Here is a 17,838-nt window from a genome sequence, read left to right on the forward strand (position 1 = left end):
ACAAGACCGCTGAGGTTATTTTGAGATTTGCCCTGGGCTGGCGGGCAGCTGCCAAAAGGCCGCCCGCCAGCCCAGGGCAAATCTACCTTTCCACGAGGACGCCGGCTCCGAATGGAGCCGGCGTAGTGGGAAGGTGCGACGGGTGCAGTTGCACCCGTCGCGTATTTCAGTGTCTGCTTTGCAGACACTGAAATACACAGTGGGGCCCTCTTACGGGGGCCCCTGCATTGCCCATGCCATGGGCATGGGCACTGCAGGGGCCCCCAGGGGCCCCGCGGCACCCCCTACCGCCATCCTGTTCCTGGCGGGAGACCCGCCAGGAACAGGATGGCGGTAGGGGGTGTCAGAATCCCCATGGCTGCGGAGCGCGCTCCGCAGCCATGGAGGATTCACCCGAGCAGCGGAAAGTCGGCGGGAGACCGCCGACTTTCCGTTTCTGACCGCGGCTGAACCGCCGCGGTCAGAATGCTCAAGGGAGCACCGCCAGCCTGTTGGCGGTGCTCCCGTGGTCGGTGACCCTGACGGTCACCGGCCGCCAGGGTCAGAATGACCCCCCAAATCTGTATTTTATGTAAATAGCTGAGTACATTAGTAAAGTCAGCCATTACCTGCGCTATAATACAAATGAAATGTATGCGCGGGGTGGACGGCGATGGAGAGATGAAGGGCACTTTTGCTGGGTGGTAATGAGGGAATTCGAGGAGTAGGGAGTGGGAGCACCAATAATGATTGTTGGACTGGGCGCAGGAGGTGCTAAAGACTGTGACGAATGGTATGTGACAAGGTGTTTTTTGAGTGTCTTGAAAGAACCTGCTGATTGAGGGAAGAAGCTCAGTTAAGGTGGCCTCTACTGTTGCACGTATCTCACACACACCATCGATTTTGTGACTGTCTACGTAGGCTAGTGTTTTAGAGCAACAGTTTAGCCAATAGCAGAGATGGCATCTTGATGGATGTGGGCTGCCGTCACTCGGGTTATAGAGAACAGCTCTGACATAGGATCAGAGACTGAAACATCAGATACTGAGACAGCATCTGAGGGATAGGACAATGGCGCAGACTCTGGGAGTGATTTTTCAGTCGGAGGAGTCCCATTCGATAACTCCTCTTCCAGTAAATGATGAGGGAGGTGATGAGGACAGTCCTGCTGTCCCTTCGCAAGCAGTCTGTGCAACTGGGTAATAGTGGGTTAGCCCAACCCAGAGAGCAGGTGAATGCGGCGGCAAGCAGAGAGAGAGAGTGCTCTCTTGGGAGCTCCCCAATTTAGTTCAGCCCCAAATTCCACCGCCCAAATCGTATTGTGGAGACATCAAAATTATCTATCGCAAAACAAACTGGTTTTATAAGGCAGGCCCCTGTGTTTTTGGTCCTGGGTTCGGCGGCCATATAGAGAAACACACTAAAACCAAACATTTCTGGAAACTAGACACTCGGGGGAGTCCACAGAGATGTGACTTGTGTGGATTCCCCAAAGTTTTCTTACCCAGAATACCCTGCAAAGCTGAAATGTTGAATAAAAACTCTATTTTTCTCGCATTTCTGTCACACAAACTACAGGAATATGCTGGGATCCACAAAATTCCTATCACCCAGTGATTCCTCACCTGTCCTGATTAAAACACTACCCCACTTGAGTGCCTACACCTAGTGCCTGCATCAGGAATGGATCACTCCAGGGTCAACAGCTGCCTCATGTAAGGACCAACATGGACCGTTGTGTGATCTATTACTGTCGCGGGCACCAGGCCTACCCACACAAGTGAGGTACCATTTTTATCGAGAGACTTGAGGGAACGCTGGCTGGAAGGACATTTGTGGCTCCTCTCAGATTCCAGAACTTTCTGTCACCGAAATGTGAGGAAAATGTTTTTTTTTAGCCATTTTGAGGTTTGCAAAGGATTCTGGGTAACAGAACCTGGTCAGAGCCCCACAAGTCACCCCATGTTGGATTCCCCCAGGTCTCTAGTTTTCAAAAAGGCACAGGTTTGGTAGGTTTTCCTAGGAAAAGGCACAGGTTTGGTAGGTTTTCCTAGGTGCCGGCTGAGCTAGAGGCCAAAATCTACAGGCAGGCACTTTGCAAAAAACACCTCTGTTTTCTGTGAAAAAATGTGATGTGTCCAAGTTGTGTTTTGGGCCATTTCCATTAGTGGGCGCTAGGCCTACCCACGGAAGTGAGGCACCATTTGTATCGGGAGACTTGGAGGAACGCTGGGTGGAAGGAAATGTGTGCCTCCTCTCAGATTCCAGAACTTTCTGTCACCGAAATGTGAGGAAAAGTGTTTTTTTGGCCAAATTTTGAGGTTTGCAAAAGATTCTGGGTAACAGAACCTGGTGAGAGCCCCACATTCCCCTAGGTCTCTTGTTTTTAAAAATGCACAGGTTTGGTAGGTTTCCCTAGGTGCCGGCTGAGCTAGAGGCCAAAATCTACAGCTAGGCACTTTGCAAAAAATACGTCAGATTTCAATGTAAAAATGTGATGTGTCCATGTTGCGTTTCCTGTCGCGAGCATTAGGCCTACCCACTCAAGTGAGGTACCATTTTTATCGGGAGACTTGGGGGAACACAGAATAGCAAAACAAGTGTTATTGCCCCTTGTCTTTCTCTACATTTTTTCCTTCCAAATGTAAGACAGTGTGTAAAAAAGATGTCTATTTGAGAAATGGCCTCTAATTCACATGCTAGTATGGGCACCCCGTAATTCAGAGATGTGCAAATAACCACTGCTTCTCAACACCTTATCTTATGCCCATTTTGGAAATACAAAGGTTTGCTTGATACCTATTTTTCACTCTTTATATTTCAGCAAATGAATTGCTGTATACCCGGTATAGAATGAAAACCCATTGCAAGGTGCAGCTCATTTATTGGCTCTGGGTACCTAGAGATCTTGATGAACCTACAAGCCTTATATATCCTCGCAACCGGAAGAGTCCAGCACACGTAACGGTATATTGCTTTAAAAAAATCTGACATTGCAGGAAAAAGTTACAGAGTAAAACATGAAGAAAAATTGCTTTTTTTTTCAGCTCACTTTTAATATTTTTTTATTTCAGCTGTTATTTTCTGTAGGAAAACCTTGTAGGATCTACACAAATGACCCCTTGCTGAATTAAGAATTTGGTCTACCTTTCAGAAATATTTAGCTTTCCGGGATCCAGCATTGGTTTCACACCCATTCCTGTCACTAACTGGAAGGAGGCTGAAAGCACCAAAAATAGTACAAATGGGGTATGTCCCAGTAAAATGCAAAAATTGTGTTGAAAATGTGGTTTTCTGATTAAAGTCTGCACATTCCTGAAAGGTGGGAAGATGGTGATTTTAGCACCAGAAACCCTTTGTTGATGCCATTTTCAGGGAAAAAACCACAAGCCTTCTTCGGCAGCCCTTTTTTCCCATTTTGTTTTTTAAAAAAACTCAATTTTCACTGTATTTTGGCTAATTTCTTGGTCTCCTCCAGGGGAAACCACAAGCTCTGGGTACCATTAGAATCCCTAGGATGTTGGGAAAAAAAGGACGCAAATTTGGCGTGGATAGCTTATGTGGACAAAAAGTTATGAAGGCCTAAGCGCGAACTACCCCAAATAGCCCAAAAAGGGCTCAGCACTGGGGGGAAAAGGCCAAGCAGCTAAGAGGTTAAAGCTATTATTTAAATCAGTATTTTGGTGTGTAAAACGCGCCTCGTTTCAGGCATGAACTAATAATCCTCAAGGGTGCTGGGGATAAGTAAACACTGTACAGACAGGAGGAGCGTCTTAGTTTAGTGGAATGAATTAACCGGTGGAAACTCCTAATCCGTTACAAATTTATTACATCTCTAACAACTGTAACTGCCAAATAAACGTTTTACAAACATCTTAAACTATGTAAAGTATAAATAACTGAATGTAAGGTTGAATACGTGTTATGACAGTAACAATATGCAAAATAAAACATATGAACACATTTTTGATTTTACGCCCTCCTCATTAAGTGGATGGTAACTTGGGTGTGAGAATGTCTAAACGTGTTGTCTTTTAATATAGATTTGCAATACAATACATCACAAGCAGGGACATAAAATAATTAGGGATGTTGGCACATGTGGTGTCTGTGAGGCCAGAAGGAGGCAACCTTTGCAGTCCTACTATCAGAACAGATTAATATGTGATTTGTGCGACAAAGGGGTGTCACTTTCTTTTATTTATGTACCGTAGATCATTGGACCTAACGCCCATAAACTATTGTCTCTTGGCATATTATAAATGAATAATTTAAATGTATATGATTAACATTACGATTGCTGCAATACAAACATATTTTAAATATTGTTTTTTAGTTTTGCTTAAAGGCAAACAACATAATAGCCCCCGGCCGAACTTCGAGGACACGCAGATATAGTATACATTCAAAATTACATGTAACTACTCAAGGGTTAGGTTAGAACCGAATAGCAGTACGGCAAACGAGTTTTTCCAGTAAATGATCACATCAGGCCAGGTGATCCCTCCATCGAACTCACAGTTGAGGTATAGTCCCTCCATCTGTGCGGCAGGCCGCTTCCAGTCTCGCCTAATCATCCCTTTCTCGCTCCTCTCTCCTGGGGCCCCAGACTTTCTCAAATTTGCGTGGGCAGACGTGCGCCCGATATACAAATTTCTCTTCCTACATACACCAGTCTAGACCCACCTCCCATTCCCTCGTAGTAGGTGCTCCCCCAGTATTTCAGGATCTCTCTATGGATCACCATCAGGGCAAGGCTGCAAAATAACAAGCTATAGTTCTCCAAAGTTTGGTCACCCCAGATTCCTAGGGACACCAGCTGTGGTGTGAGCTTCACTTCGTCACCCATGGTCTCCAAATTCTTATCGTCCACCGGCTTCAAGTAGGCCTTCAACTTCAGGAACTCCCAAAGCTTGTGGAACAGGGTGCCCCTCATGTGGCAGCCCTGTAGGCAGTGGTCTTCCTAGGTACGACTGTTGGACTTGGCCCTTTTTACGGGGTCATCCCCAACTTTTTGCCTTCCTCCTCCTATTTTTTATGACCGCTTTGCGTTGGCTCTAGGACTTTGAGCACTTTATCACTGCTGATCAGTGCTAAAGTGCATGCACTCTCCCTTCTAAATTTGGTATGATTGGCTTACACCTTATTGGCACTTTTAATTTACCTGTAAGTCCCTTGTACAATGGTATCCCTATACACAGAACCTATAAATTAAATGCTGTTAGTGGGCTTGCAGCACAGCTTCTGCCATCCTCCGAAGTAGCCTTTCAAACCTGTCTCAGGCCTGCAAACGCAGGGCCTCCAAGCGCAGTTTACTGCCACAGGGACCTGGCATCTAAATTTATTTGCCAGGCCTAGAACTCCCCTTTTACTACACGTAAGTTACCCCGAAGACAGGCCCTAGCTAGCCCTTTGGGCAGGGTGCTGTGTATGCAAAAGGTAGGATATATGTCTTAATGTACTACATGTCCTAGTTGTGACAAACAGCCTATTTGGTTCCTCACTACTGGGAGTGCTGCGTCTCTCATAGGATTGCATTGAAAATGCCCTAACATATGTCTAAGTGGTATTGTTTGATCTATGAGGGGTGGCTTAGGCATGTTTGGTATGGTTGGAATGGTAGTGAGAAATGCTGCTTACTGGTGTAAGTGGATTTTTTATTAACATTATAGAAATGCCACTTTTAGAAAGTGGGTATTTCTCTGTGCTTATGACTCTGGTGTTTTGCAACTTGACACCAATCCACGTCTGGGGCAGAGTGACAGTTGGGCTTTGTGCATACTTTTCAGACAGCCGGTACACAGGGAGGGTGGAGGTATCACAAGTGTGCATCTGCATACTGAATGGTCTTCCTGGGCTGGGAGAGGTAGAGGCAGGGCACACCTGCATTTGTAAAGGCTGTGCCCTGGCCTCACACAAAAGGCTAGTTTACCCCCTGCTGATGTCCGGAGCCAGTGCTGGAGGAGAGAGGGGACATTCCTGGAACAGGTTAGTGCTGGTTGGAACCCCCTCACCCACTTTTGTGTAGACTACACAAAATGACTATAAGTAAAGGGAGTTTTCCCCCACCTTTTTAGACACCAATGGACCTGCACCAAATGCTGGAAGGACTCGCTAGGAACACCTTGGGACTGCTCTGCGGTGGGACTGACCTGTGGCCTGCTAGGTCACTAAGAAGGATTGACACACTCTGCTCATCAGAACCCTTTGTGCTAGCCTGCATGTCTGAGCCCTACAGATTCGTGCCCCTAGCTGTCTCAAGGGGCTGGGTGGATTCCCTGCTTCTTCCCCTGCATTCTCATCCCAATGCACAGAAGCGCTGTTTCCTTTTGTACCTGCATTTGAAGAGCGCTTTATTCCTGAAAGTCTTGCCGGCTTGGGTAGGGCTGAGGAAGTGCCCCGGTCACCTTGTGTGGGACTTTCCCCCCTCTCCAATGTGGGGGGGTAAAGAGGAACCAACGGCCGGGAGTTCCTTGGCGCGAACGAGGCGTGCTTGTGGAGGCTCCCCCGGGGCACAGACAGGCACCTACTTAGGGTGCGTTTACCGCCGTGGCCCCAGGACAGTACTACAGGAGTGAGGGGCAACGCAGCAGCTGCTGTGGTACGCCCGCGGGCCACCTGCCCGCCAGAAGATGGTGAAGAGCTCTACCAGCCAGAGAAGACCGGAGGGCTCCATTCAGCTTGAGGTGGGGCACCGAGCCAGGAGGCTCATTCCGCCCAGCTGCGCCTTGAGGAGACATGCATTGTCCCAAGACGGAAGGAGATGGAGCGGGTGGGAGCTGCCCATGCCCTTCCCCTCACAGAGCCGCCGTCCAAAGTAGCAGTGACGGTGATGATCTCTGCAGAGGGGAGCCAAAGGAGGGCGCCCCCCTGCTATTCTGTGTCGAGGTGGCCGCTGTGTGAGGAGTAGGGACGCCTCCAGGTGAAGGGTCCTGGGTACTGAGGTTAAGTCCCTCTTGTTCTCTCCAGGCCTCATTTGGGCAGTGTGCTTGGGCTGGCAGGACGGGGAGGAGAACATCGATGGAGATCCCATGCCAGCCCAGTCTTCTTGGGGATCACCGTGGATGTGGTAAAAGGAGCGAAGGAGCTTCTCCATACTTGGCACCATGGCCTCCTCTTAATACCCATATTTTGTGCAAAGGGAGCGCAGGAGCGCGATGACGCTCCAGGGAGACAGTCTTGTTGGGGGGATTAGGCTGTGGCTGTGGCTGGCAGCCTGTGCCTGTGTTCTGCCCTTGCCCTCTTCGTTCCTGCTGCATTGCTGCATTGGTCCTCATGACCAGAGCCATATTACCTGTTGTGCTTGCCATGTTGGGAGAGAGGGTATATTGTCAGGAGGAGCACTGCAAACTGGGTTGATGACAAATGCAATGTGGAAATGTTTTTCATGATATGTGAACTCATGGGGATGTCTTGGCATTTGTGATAAGGAGTTTATTGTGATGTGCATTTTTGGTGATAGTGACAACCTGACTACTGCTTGTGTAGCAGGGTATTACTAGTAACCTATGTGGTTACCTGACTACTGGTTATTTTTGCAGAGCACCAGTAACCTGTGTAATGTTCTGACAACTGCTTGTGTTGCAGGGTATTACTGATACATGTTGTTTTTGGTTTAATTATGTTTTATGCAATACATTTTATTTTCATATAACTTGTGTTTCCTTTGTGGTGTATTTATTATGTCACGTATGTTGTGTGTGTTGTGCAGACGCTTTACACATTGCCTCTGGGATAATCCAGACTGCTTGTGCCAAGCTACCAAGGGGGGGAGCAGGGGTTTCCTTGGGTATGTAACTCCCTCAGCTGGCTTAGGTGCATACCCTAGCCAACCAGATACCCCATTTCTAACACTGACCCATATGAAACATCCAGGTCCTGGTGCAGTAAGCCCAATGCAGGATCTTCAGTTTTATCAGGTGTAAATGTGCCTGGATCGTTAACTTCTCTGGGATACCAGCATGCCTGGCTCCAGTCATCATCATCCAGGTTACCAAGATCTCTCTCCCACCTTTCCCTCAAGTAACCTAAAGGGAGAAGACTGTTGTTCAGAAGTGTAGATTATGTGTGGGACACCGCGTGATTTGTCAGGGGAGAACCTAATACCCTACAATCCAATGGGGATTCCTCCTCTTTCACAGCCTGTAGTGCTCTGCATTTGCTGTGCAGAAACCGCATCTGTTGGTATCTTCAAAAATGACTAACTTACAGTTCGTATTTAGTCTGCAGGTTGTCAAACGGGATTACTGCACCGTCCCTCTAGACATCAACCAATTGGGAGATCCCCAGCAGGTCCTATTTTCTATGGCTGTTTTTGTTCCTTAAACCCGGGAGGAGATCAGAGTCCCAGAGTGGGGTCCATAGTGTCATCCTGCCCTGCCATCCCAAGGCATTCACCACCCTCCTTCACATGTGGACTACAGTCTGTTGGAAAGGGGAACTCTGCCTGGTAACTGGACAATCCAAATCGATCAGACATAACCCCATTCACCTGGATTGTTGCCCTCAGGTCTTTATATAGTAGGCTGATCCAGGACAGGAAACAAGGCCGAAGCCCATCTTCTAGAGGATGGCTATCATGTATGGCTATTCTAGAGAGTCAAAGGCCTTCTCAGCATCCAGGGCCAGGAGGACCCCCGGCTCTTGCAAACTCCCACTGCATGTCAAGCAGCCCATCAATCTCCTCAAATTATGCCTTGTGGCTCTTTATGGCAGTAAGCCGGATTGATCAGGAGCAATAAGGTGATTTTTCACCTGTATTAAAAGGTTAGCTAGGATCTTGACCAAAATCTTGATTTCTGTATTGATCAGGGAGATTGGCCTGTAGGAGGCACAATTGTCAGCTGTCTTCGCCTCTTTATGAATCAAAACAATTGTGGCTTCTCGAAGATCAGGTGGCAGGACACCCACTTCTCTTGCGGTGTTAAACATGGATCGCATCAGCTTCACCGCTTTCAATGTGACACACACTTCTCTAGCTGCGTTAAACATGAACAGCATCGGCTTCACCACTTTCAATGTGACACATTTATAGAATTCCCCTGCTGGGACTGGGGTTTTTACCGTTGTTCAGCTGTGAGATAGCCACCGTCACCTCTCCCTCTGTAATTTTCTCTTTCAACGCATCAACCAGTCCGGATCCAGTTGAGGCGGCGGAAGATCACCCACAAAGGCATCTAGGTCCCCTCGATCATTGGTGGCCCAGTTCTGATAGAGCTGTTCTAGGTATTTCGCAAATTCTTATGCAACAGCCCGAGGTGTCTCCCACAGTGCCATCCCTTCTGCCCTAATCCCACTTACTAAGCCCTGCCCCACCTCCTTTTTTGTTAACCATGCTAAGAGCCTGCTGGCCTTGTTGCCAATCTCATATCTGACCCCGAGTGGCCCGAAAATGGGCTCTATCCTCCTGTCTCACTAGGGCTTCATATTGCCGCCTGACTTCCTCAATCCTATGAGCCCGGTCTCTATTGGGGCAGCCACATAATCTGCCTCAAGTTGCCATAGCTTCCCCTCTAGCTCCCAGCACTCCTTGTCCCTATCCCTTCTGATGCCCACCCTACGAGCAATCAACTGACAGCTCAGGATCACCTTACAGGCCTCTCAGAGGTCGGTAGTCAATCGGACTGTACCCCTGTTTTCTGTGAAATAACTAGCTATCGCCATAGCTGCCAATGTTTTCATCTCTCTAGCTTTCAGTTCCCATTCACAGAGTCTCAATACTATCTTCGGCTCGGGAAACCTATGTGAACCCTGGTGAGCAGTGGCGAATGGTCTGATATGCCCCAGGGGAGTAAAGTGGTACCAGAGTCATCTGAAATGTTAGAAAGTAATCCAGCCGTGACATAGCTCCCAGTGACTTAGATGCGTGTGAGTACTGGCCTGTATAAGGATTTGTCACCTGCCACAAGTGAACGAGGCCCATAGCTTCCACAATAGTGGCCAGTCTTGAGTCGGGGCTCGCCGGGTCACTGGATTTAGTCACTCCGTCCATGGCCCCTTGTAGTGTCAGATTGAGGTCCCCACCAATAATGGTCAATGCATTTGGGAGCTTGTCAGCCAGGCCCCCATACGTTCCAGACCTATACATTGTAGTCCAAAGTACCATGAGCCAATGACCACATCTTCCCCATAGCAGAGGCTGTGGATCGCAGCCTGACAGCTGTGTTTATCCTCTCAGGTGCGGAGGACCGCCAGTGGTAATAGCAGCGAATCAGGATTCCCTCCTCCACGTGCTACTACTTTGTACCTGCCTCTACCCAGAAACCCACAATTGTTGCCTAGCAGGTGGGTTTCCTGTAACAGGATTATGTCTGAGTCGTGTCAGGGAAGCCACACAATAAGCATGGATCACTACCTGGCCAACAATTGGGGCTCAACTTCAACTCATTTGGTCGACTGGGAGGCACTGAAGTTGGTAGTTTAGCAGGCACTGTATCCGCACAATGGTGGGGGTTCGGGCAACGATACATGAGGAGTTAACACAGTTAGAAAACACACTAAGGGAGAAATAACTCTGATCACGCACCTCCCCTGGGTGAAATAGTCATTTACTAGCCGAAACCGAGAAGCATGCCCACTTAGTGGAGCAGCTTCCCTGTCTCTACTTTAAAGCATATCAGGCTGGGATGCATGCTGAAGGAAACAAATTGAGTCATCTGCTGGCATGGCTGTTACGTAGCCCAGTCCCCCTATCACCTATTACAGCGATCAGGTTGTCCCCCACATGCCTGCTAATCAACCTGGTAAAAATCCATGAGGCTTTTACAACCTATTATCGGGATTTATATAGCCCTCCACCGTTGGTTAGAACTAGGATGATACATGCCTTCCTTCGGGAAGAAGCACTGCCCCACTCGAGTGTAGAGGATCTTAACATGCCTCTCACAACCCTCGATATCAGTGAGGCTGCAAAAGGTGTTAGCTACCGGTAAGACCCCAGGGTTAGATGAGTACCCCATCAAATTTGATAAAACCTATTTGCTGATTCTGGACTGCAAGCTACTGGAGGTCTATCACACTGCGTTGCAGGAAGGCAGACTTCCCCGGTCTATAAGGGAGTCCTTACTTGTGTCTCTCCCCAAACCGGGAAGAAACCCGCTGGAGCTGGCCTCTTACTGCCCCCTCTTGATATTAGGCACTGACTATAAATTCCTAAGTAAAATTACTGCCTCCAAATTACTAGGCCAGCTGCCCGACTAATCCACAAGGACCAGAGTGGTTTTGTTCCAGACAGGTCCACAGCACTCAACATCCGCAGAGTGCACAGAGTCATGGAGAAAGCGACAGCCCAATGGCCCTATGCTGCATGCCTGGTCATAGCTATTGAAAAAGTGTTTGATACGCTGGATTTGAATTATATGTTCTCCACTCTCACAGCCTTTGACATTACAGGCTGCCTACAGGACCTTATCCGTCTCTTGTATGTAGACCCATTGCTGGAGTGAGGGTAGGTCAGTGTATTCCCCCACTTTTTTCGGTGAAGAGGGGCATGTGTCAGGGATGTCTGTTGTCCTTCCTGCTTTTTGCTCTAGCAATGGAGCCACTGACTCAGCAATTACGTCACCAGGGCGGCGACTGGGGGATTCCTCTTGAAGGCACCCTGCACGCTGCCTCCTTGTATGCGGACAATGTGCTGATTTATAGTTGTGACATTAGAAGCGGGGCTAACTGCCATAACTGAGATCCTTTCCACATTCCCAGAAGCATTAGGCTGGAGGTAAATTAGTCTAAATCCTGTCAGTATCCCCTGTAACCACACTATCCCTACCAGTGGTTGTTAGTAGATTCACAAGAAATTCGATGGGAACCACATAACTTTCGTTTTCTGGGTATACATATTTATCATTCCACACAAGACTTGCTGGATGGCAATCTCACAAGGGTAATTACCTCTATACGTTCTCAGATGGTTTTCTGGAGCACACTTCCCCTTACAGTCCAAGGTAGGATTGTGCTGTGAAAAATGGCTATACTACCATATTTATTGTACTAATTCCATAACTTCTCACTGCTTGTGCCTAGGAAGGTGTTTCACGAGCTTCATGCCAGAGTGGGTACCTTTCTTTGGAACAAGGGTAGATGCCGGGTGGCGCTGTGCAAACTGCAGCTCCTAATCATTGGGGCGAAGGGGGGAGCTCCTAATTTTGAGCATTACTGTTTGGCGGCACAGTTGCAGTGGCCTCCAGGTGGCTGATGGGTCGGCTGCTGGAAGAACTAGGACAACATACCACTACAGGCGCATAGAACATGATCCAAGAGGCCTTTCTCCCATCCGCCATGCCACCCCTCCACTGTAGTACATTGGTAACAGTAGCCCACACCAGTTATAAGCAAGGCCTCAAGCTTATGCCCCCGCTCCAGTAATATTCCCCAGAAATTCAACTGTCAGCCTTTCAGCTCCAACAGTTACTAAGCTACAGGGGTCTACAATGCTTGGCGACAACGGGAATTAGCACAGTGGGAGCTATCTTCCGTGATAAGGTGTTGATACCCTTTGACAACTTGCATGCAGAGAAGGGTATACCTGGGGGTCACATGGTGCACGTCTGAGTTCTCGCCATACTATTTGACCTCTGTCAAATAAAGGGTTCAGAACCAGACTCCCACCCCCTAGTACATACAGTACATATCCTGGGCAGCAGCCGGCGCTTGATCACCTGGTTCACTAGAGCACTGTCATAAACGACCTGGGATCCCCTGCAGTGGATCTGCAGTACTTGGGAGCAGGACCTAGGCAGGGAGTTCTTAGATAAGGAATGGGATAGGATGTTGATACACCATACAAAAGTATCGCGGAATGCCAGGTTTCAATATATACAATACAAAATAATACACAAGGCATATCTTACACCAATAGCACTGCACAAAATGTTTGGCTCCCCTTCAGACTGGCCCCCGTCACAATCCGACCTGGTACTGCCCGGCATCTGGCCACTTTTGGCACCAGATAACATAGACTCTCGTAGAATTAACCGAATGCACTGACTTACACACCGCCGAGTGTGTCCTACTGAGCATCTTTCGCCATCCTAAGCAGGCAATAGTAACTACCCGCTTTATTGTCTTTACATTCATAGGCGAGCCATCATTCCAGACTGTCACCCACTGGTGTGCAGCGGTTCTGAAATGGGGCAAGGCTGAGATGGCGGCCCTCAGAAGGGAGGAAGCAACAGACTTAGCAAGGTCCCAATGGGGAGTGGCTGGGACGTGTATAGGCAAGAGTTACAATCATACCACAAGCACATACAGCTTGGGCACCCTCATAATATCAATTTTGCGCCTGGTCTAACACGATAAACACTTCGTCCCCTCCGGAGCACCCTAATGTGCAAGTTGTGTTCTCAACCCTACACACCAAGACCCACAGGTAGTAACTTCACATACTATGTGCTCCTGATTCTGTAAACTGTGAACTACTGCCATACATATGCTCTGCCTATTGCAATCCAATATTATTATACCGGACCGATCTTGTACACCTCTTGTCAGAGTAATGCTGTGGTGCCTGTTTGCATTTCCTTCACTGTACAATACTGTGTAAAATGCTTCCTTCCTGTTTGCTAACTGAGTTAAGTTCATATTGTTGTAATTAATGAACCAGCGACTCCTGTCTTACCTATGATGCGTACGCAAGTTGACATCTCTTATGTAAAGAAATACATCTATGTATGTACTACGTAATGCAGATTGAAGAATCTGTTTACCTATGTATGGAAACAAATTAAAATTGGTTAAAACAAATGTCTGGGTCATGTCAAAGTAGGCATTTTATCCCCACCCCTCCCTTAAGTTTGGCCCCCAGGCCAATTAATGTTCCATGAGAGAAGCTTCAGGGTCAAGCCCCGGCTCAGGACCTCTGTCTTCTTAGCCGCCATTGGAGTCCCCATTGCATCCGCCTATTCTGGCTCTTCTGAACCTGTGTTATCTCGTCCATGTCCTTGTTGAAACAAGCCCCGTATCCCAAACACCCCCTTTCCAATCACCTTGTGCTAGAGTGCAGGTTTAAAGCCTACCCACTACCCCAATGTTTGATTGTTTTGAACAAGTTGTAAATCGTACATGCTTCTACAACAGACTCTCAGATGACCATTAACGTGTGAGGGCGTGGCCCTTCTGGTTTACCTGTTCATGTTCACCAATGGCATTAAAGGTTTACATTTTTCGTGCCCAGCTGACAGTTCATGCCTTGTCCAAAGGGCCCTTGAAATTCACACCTTCATCTGAGCAGGTCTGCAGTCATCGGGATCACCTCTGGCCCTTCTCAGACTCCTCTCCGGGCACAGAGTCAAGTGAAGAGTCACCTTGATCTTCAGAAGTGTGAGCCAGCATGGCCCATCTAATACTCAGTGGTAGGGTACAGGGGCGCTGTAGTTCCGTCACCACCTTTGCTCGCTCTGATTCTGCCTGCACCTTTGTTGGAGCCGCCCTTGTCCGGCCAGCATTCTTTTTTTTATCTGTACACTGGCCAACATTCCAGGGTTTACGTTTCCAGCTCCAGCAGTGGATCACAGCCCCTGCTCTCGAGCCATGTACATGCTTCCTTAGGCGAGGTGTGCTTCTGGTCCACTACCAGACGTTTGGTGGGGGAAAAGGATTGCATACTTCAAATCAAGTGCCCTCAGCTGTTGTTTCACAGCCACAAAAGTTTCTTGCTGACACTGAACTGCCTGAGTATAGTCAGGGTAAATGTTCACCGGTCCCCAATCTACCTGCCAGGGCCTCGTTGGAGGAAGTCATCCCTGTTGCGATAGTTAAGAAGACGGACCACCATTGATCTGGGGGGTACCCCTAGCTTTGGCGGGACCCCCGGTACCCTGTGGGCTCTCAACTGTAAAAAATGTTTGAGGCGTTGCCGCCCAGGGCCTCCTGCAGGACCCATGTAGAGTTCCATGCAGAGCCCCTCGTTGCATTCATGGAGGCCCACTATTCGAACATTATTGCAGCGGGATTGGCCCTCTGTGGTTTTGACCCTGAGTCGGAGCCGCCACACTTTGTGCCGCAATGTTTGCAATTGTCTGTAGTGGTCCTTAATCATGGGGTGCATCTGCTGCACTATTTTCTCGGTTTCTCTCACCCTGTCTGTCAATCTGCGGTGGTCTGCCCTCAGAAGATTAAGACCCACGCCCAACGCATTGAGCTTGCCCTCCAGTCTCAATTTGGTATCTCATATGGCCACTATTATTGCTGCTGTGCGGGCTCTCAGTCCCTCACCCATTGCATGATGGACTCCCCCCCCACAATCTCAGAGCCTTCCCCCATCCAGCAGGCAACGGGCTAATCCACAGTTGTTTGTAGCGCACCATCCTATAGGCGAAGGCAGTAGCAGGTGGTCTCAGGATATCGCTCTGCAGCAGCGAAGAACAAAGGGAGCCGTCTGGCAGTAGGGGACCACCATCAAACCCGGACAGAGCCAGCCACACACCACCCCGGCCCCTCCAACCAAGCCAACTCCTCAGCCCGGTGAAGGGGACACACCTGAGCTGCTGCGCCAAACAAACCCCCCACAAGGCCAACCGCGCACCCTCAGCTGGCACGAGCACGTCCCACCGCTCACCTTGAATCCTCTCGTCGCTATCAGGAATGTTGGCTGCATCAAGGTGGGTGCTGCTGTCCCATGTTCACTCTCCCTTTAGTGTCTTCTGGCCTGCCTCTCCTCCTCCACTTGGCCGGCAGGTCCAGCCATACCCGTCACACCAGTTCAATAGTACTCCTATTCCAAAGATCAGACTGTGACTCACTCAGTTTCGGAATTTTCCAAAGACCTATTAGTACATAAGTTGGCTCACAAATTTCAATGCTAGTGCAAAAAAACTGGTTGCAGATTGTGACTGCTTTTTGTGACCGGTATAATTGTACATCTGCTCCCTACTTCTTAACCAAGGGAACTACAGCAAGATTATGTTAACACTTGAACTCTGGAACGAAGAGTGTCCTCCAAGCTATTCTTTAGAATATAGAGATCATTGAATTTCTGAGAGGTTGTTCCATTATTTGAGACCATAGGTGAGGTGTTACGTAGCATTTTCTTCTGCCTGCAACCACTGATGCTGAGATGTTGTCAGGTCTTTGCTGCCCAGAGCGCACTGCCATAGTCCATATTGGAGCTAATTAAAGAACCAGAGAAATTTGAGAACCAATAACCAGCATTTCAGAGCTGGTAGAGCATTTTAACGGCCCCCTGAGCTACACACACTATCTAGTACGTAAGACTAATGTCTGGGGCCCATAAAAGACTCACATTTTCTTCTACTGTACTGGCAAAAGTAGTTTAAGAGGAGTTGGAGAGAGGCATGGAATGCAGTGGCCAATAAATGAGAATGGTCCAACAAAGCAACATCTGTTTTTGGCTAACTTGAGCTTGAGTCGATTAATGTTAAACAATTAACAAACCTGCTTAGTGGAACATAAAGAGGAAACTTTATACCCCGGATATAAATGTGTAGATAAATTTGCATATCATATAAAAAGTGAAGAATGGTTAATCTCTGACTTCTGGAGAGGTCAATGAGGACACAATGATAGCTGAGGAGAATATGCATTCTGCTGTGAAAAGTAATCCGGATAGCAAGAGAAGCAAATGAAAGGCTTCATGAAAATATATACACACAGTCATTCCAATGTCTGTAATTTAAGGATCTCATAACTGGTCCTATTTTACATCAGAGTACATTTATGGGGCTTTTACACATAGTGAAAATCTCTGGAGAGCAGGTTATGAGAGTAAATATGAACCATAATAAATGTTCCAAAAACAAGTATTCAATGAGATAGACAAGTCTTTGAGGAGCTTTGTTTTGCCCAATAAACGGATGCTTTAAGATTTATTAATAAAGTGACTCATATATATATATATATATATGGCAAAATAAACTGATGTAGCTAATTTTGATTTCATAGCATATAAACCTATTGGCTGCAAATATTTCAGGAGAAAAAAAGTCATACGTTTTAACTTGGACAAAGCACTGTACCTTTCTTTTCGTCACCATGCCGATTTCTGCTGAAGTTTCATGCGAATTTTCAATATCACTAATTAAAGCTTAAAACAAAATTGAAAAACATTCAACGGTTAGAGTGCTTTCTACTATAAAAAAAAATCAAAATAAACACTCACCAATGTGGATTTAATCTTAGCAGCAACATTAGGCACACTTAATAGAACTAGCAACAAAGTTGTTAATATTGATAAAGGAATGTCTGCTTTTCCATGACCATATGGCTAAGTGTATTTAATATGATGTTATACGTATTCATTGGGAATACAGTTTAGCCTTGAAAACGTCCATGATGGATAAAACACTTTATCCATGTGCACCCTGGCGCTCAGGCTCCACGTGAGGTTTTAAAAAAGTGTGGAGCAAAATCGGGGGAATTTTAGAGCAGAAACAAGTGGATTTTCCACATGCGTTTGCCCTCTATTTCATCTCTGTTGGACAGCAACTGTGGTGTTTGTTTAAATAATTAACTTATGGGGGACCTGGAATTCGACACTGGGCGATGAGCCTTGTGTCGAGGCCCAGCTGTGGGCCGGTACTTTTTTCATTCAGTGCCTAACTGTAAGTCCGCCTGTCAGGAACACATCACACAAACCAAAGCTGGCTTTAAAAGTTGTGTATTTCTCTCAGCCTGGCCCTCCCATTCTTAAGCACAGAATGACAATGGGCCGACCTGGCCGAGCATAGCATGTGGGCCTTTTGACTCCTTGCAGTCGATTGTGACTATGCATCATTTAGAGATGCCAGTAATTGCACTATGATAAAGTGAGGAGGCGATGAGGAAAGGAAGCCCTTAGGGCATCTAAGCCCTTTATCACGAGGAAAGGGATTTAAGTGCGTTTGGTCCGGTGAAAACAAGTGCCCT

General features: G+C 47.6%; 1 protein-coding gene across 3 annotated transcripts in view; it reads right to left on the reverse strand.

The window, feature by feature from the left end:
* FAM227B (family with sequence similarity 227 member B) overlaps positions 1-17,838 on the reverse strand; it is a 412,829-nt gene that overhangs the window by 101,627 nt on the left and 293,364 nt on the right. For all 3 annotated transcript variants that reach the window (XM_069222512.1, XM_069222513.1, XM_069222514.1), the window contains exon 4: positions 16,950-17,017. In XM_069222512.1, coding sequence (XP_069078613.1) covers positions 16,950-17,017 — 68 coding nt within the window. The remainder of the gene's footprint in view (positions 1-16,949; positions 17,018-17,838) is intronic.

Source organism: Pleurodeles waltl, chromosome 3_1 (genome assembly GCF_031143425.1).
Source record: "Pleurodeles waltl isolate 20211129_DDA chromosome 3_1, aPleWal1.hap1.20221129, whole genome shotgun sequence".
Classification (NCBI taxonomy): domain Eukaryota; kingdom Metazoa; phylum Chordata; class Amphibia; order Caudata; family Salamandridae; genus Pleurodeles; species Pleurodeles waltl.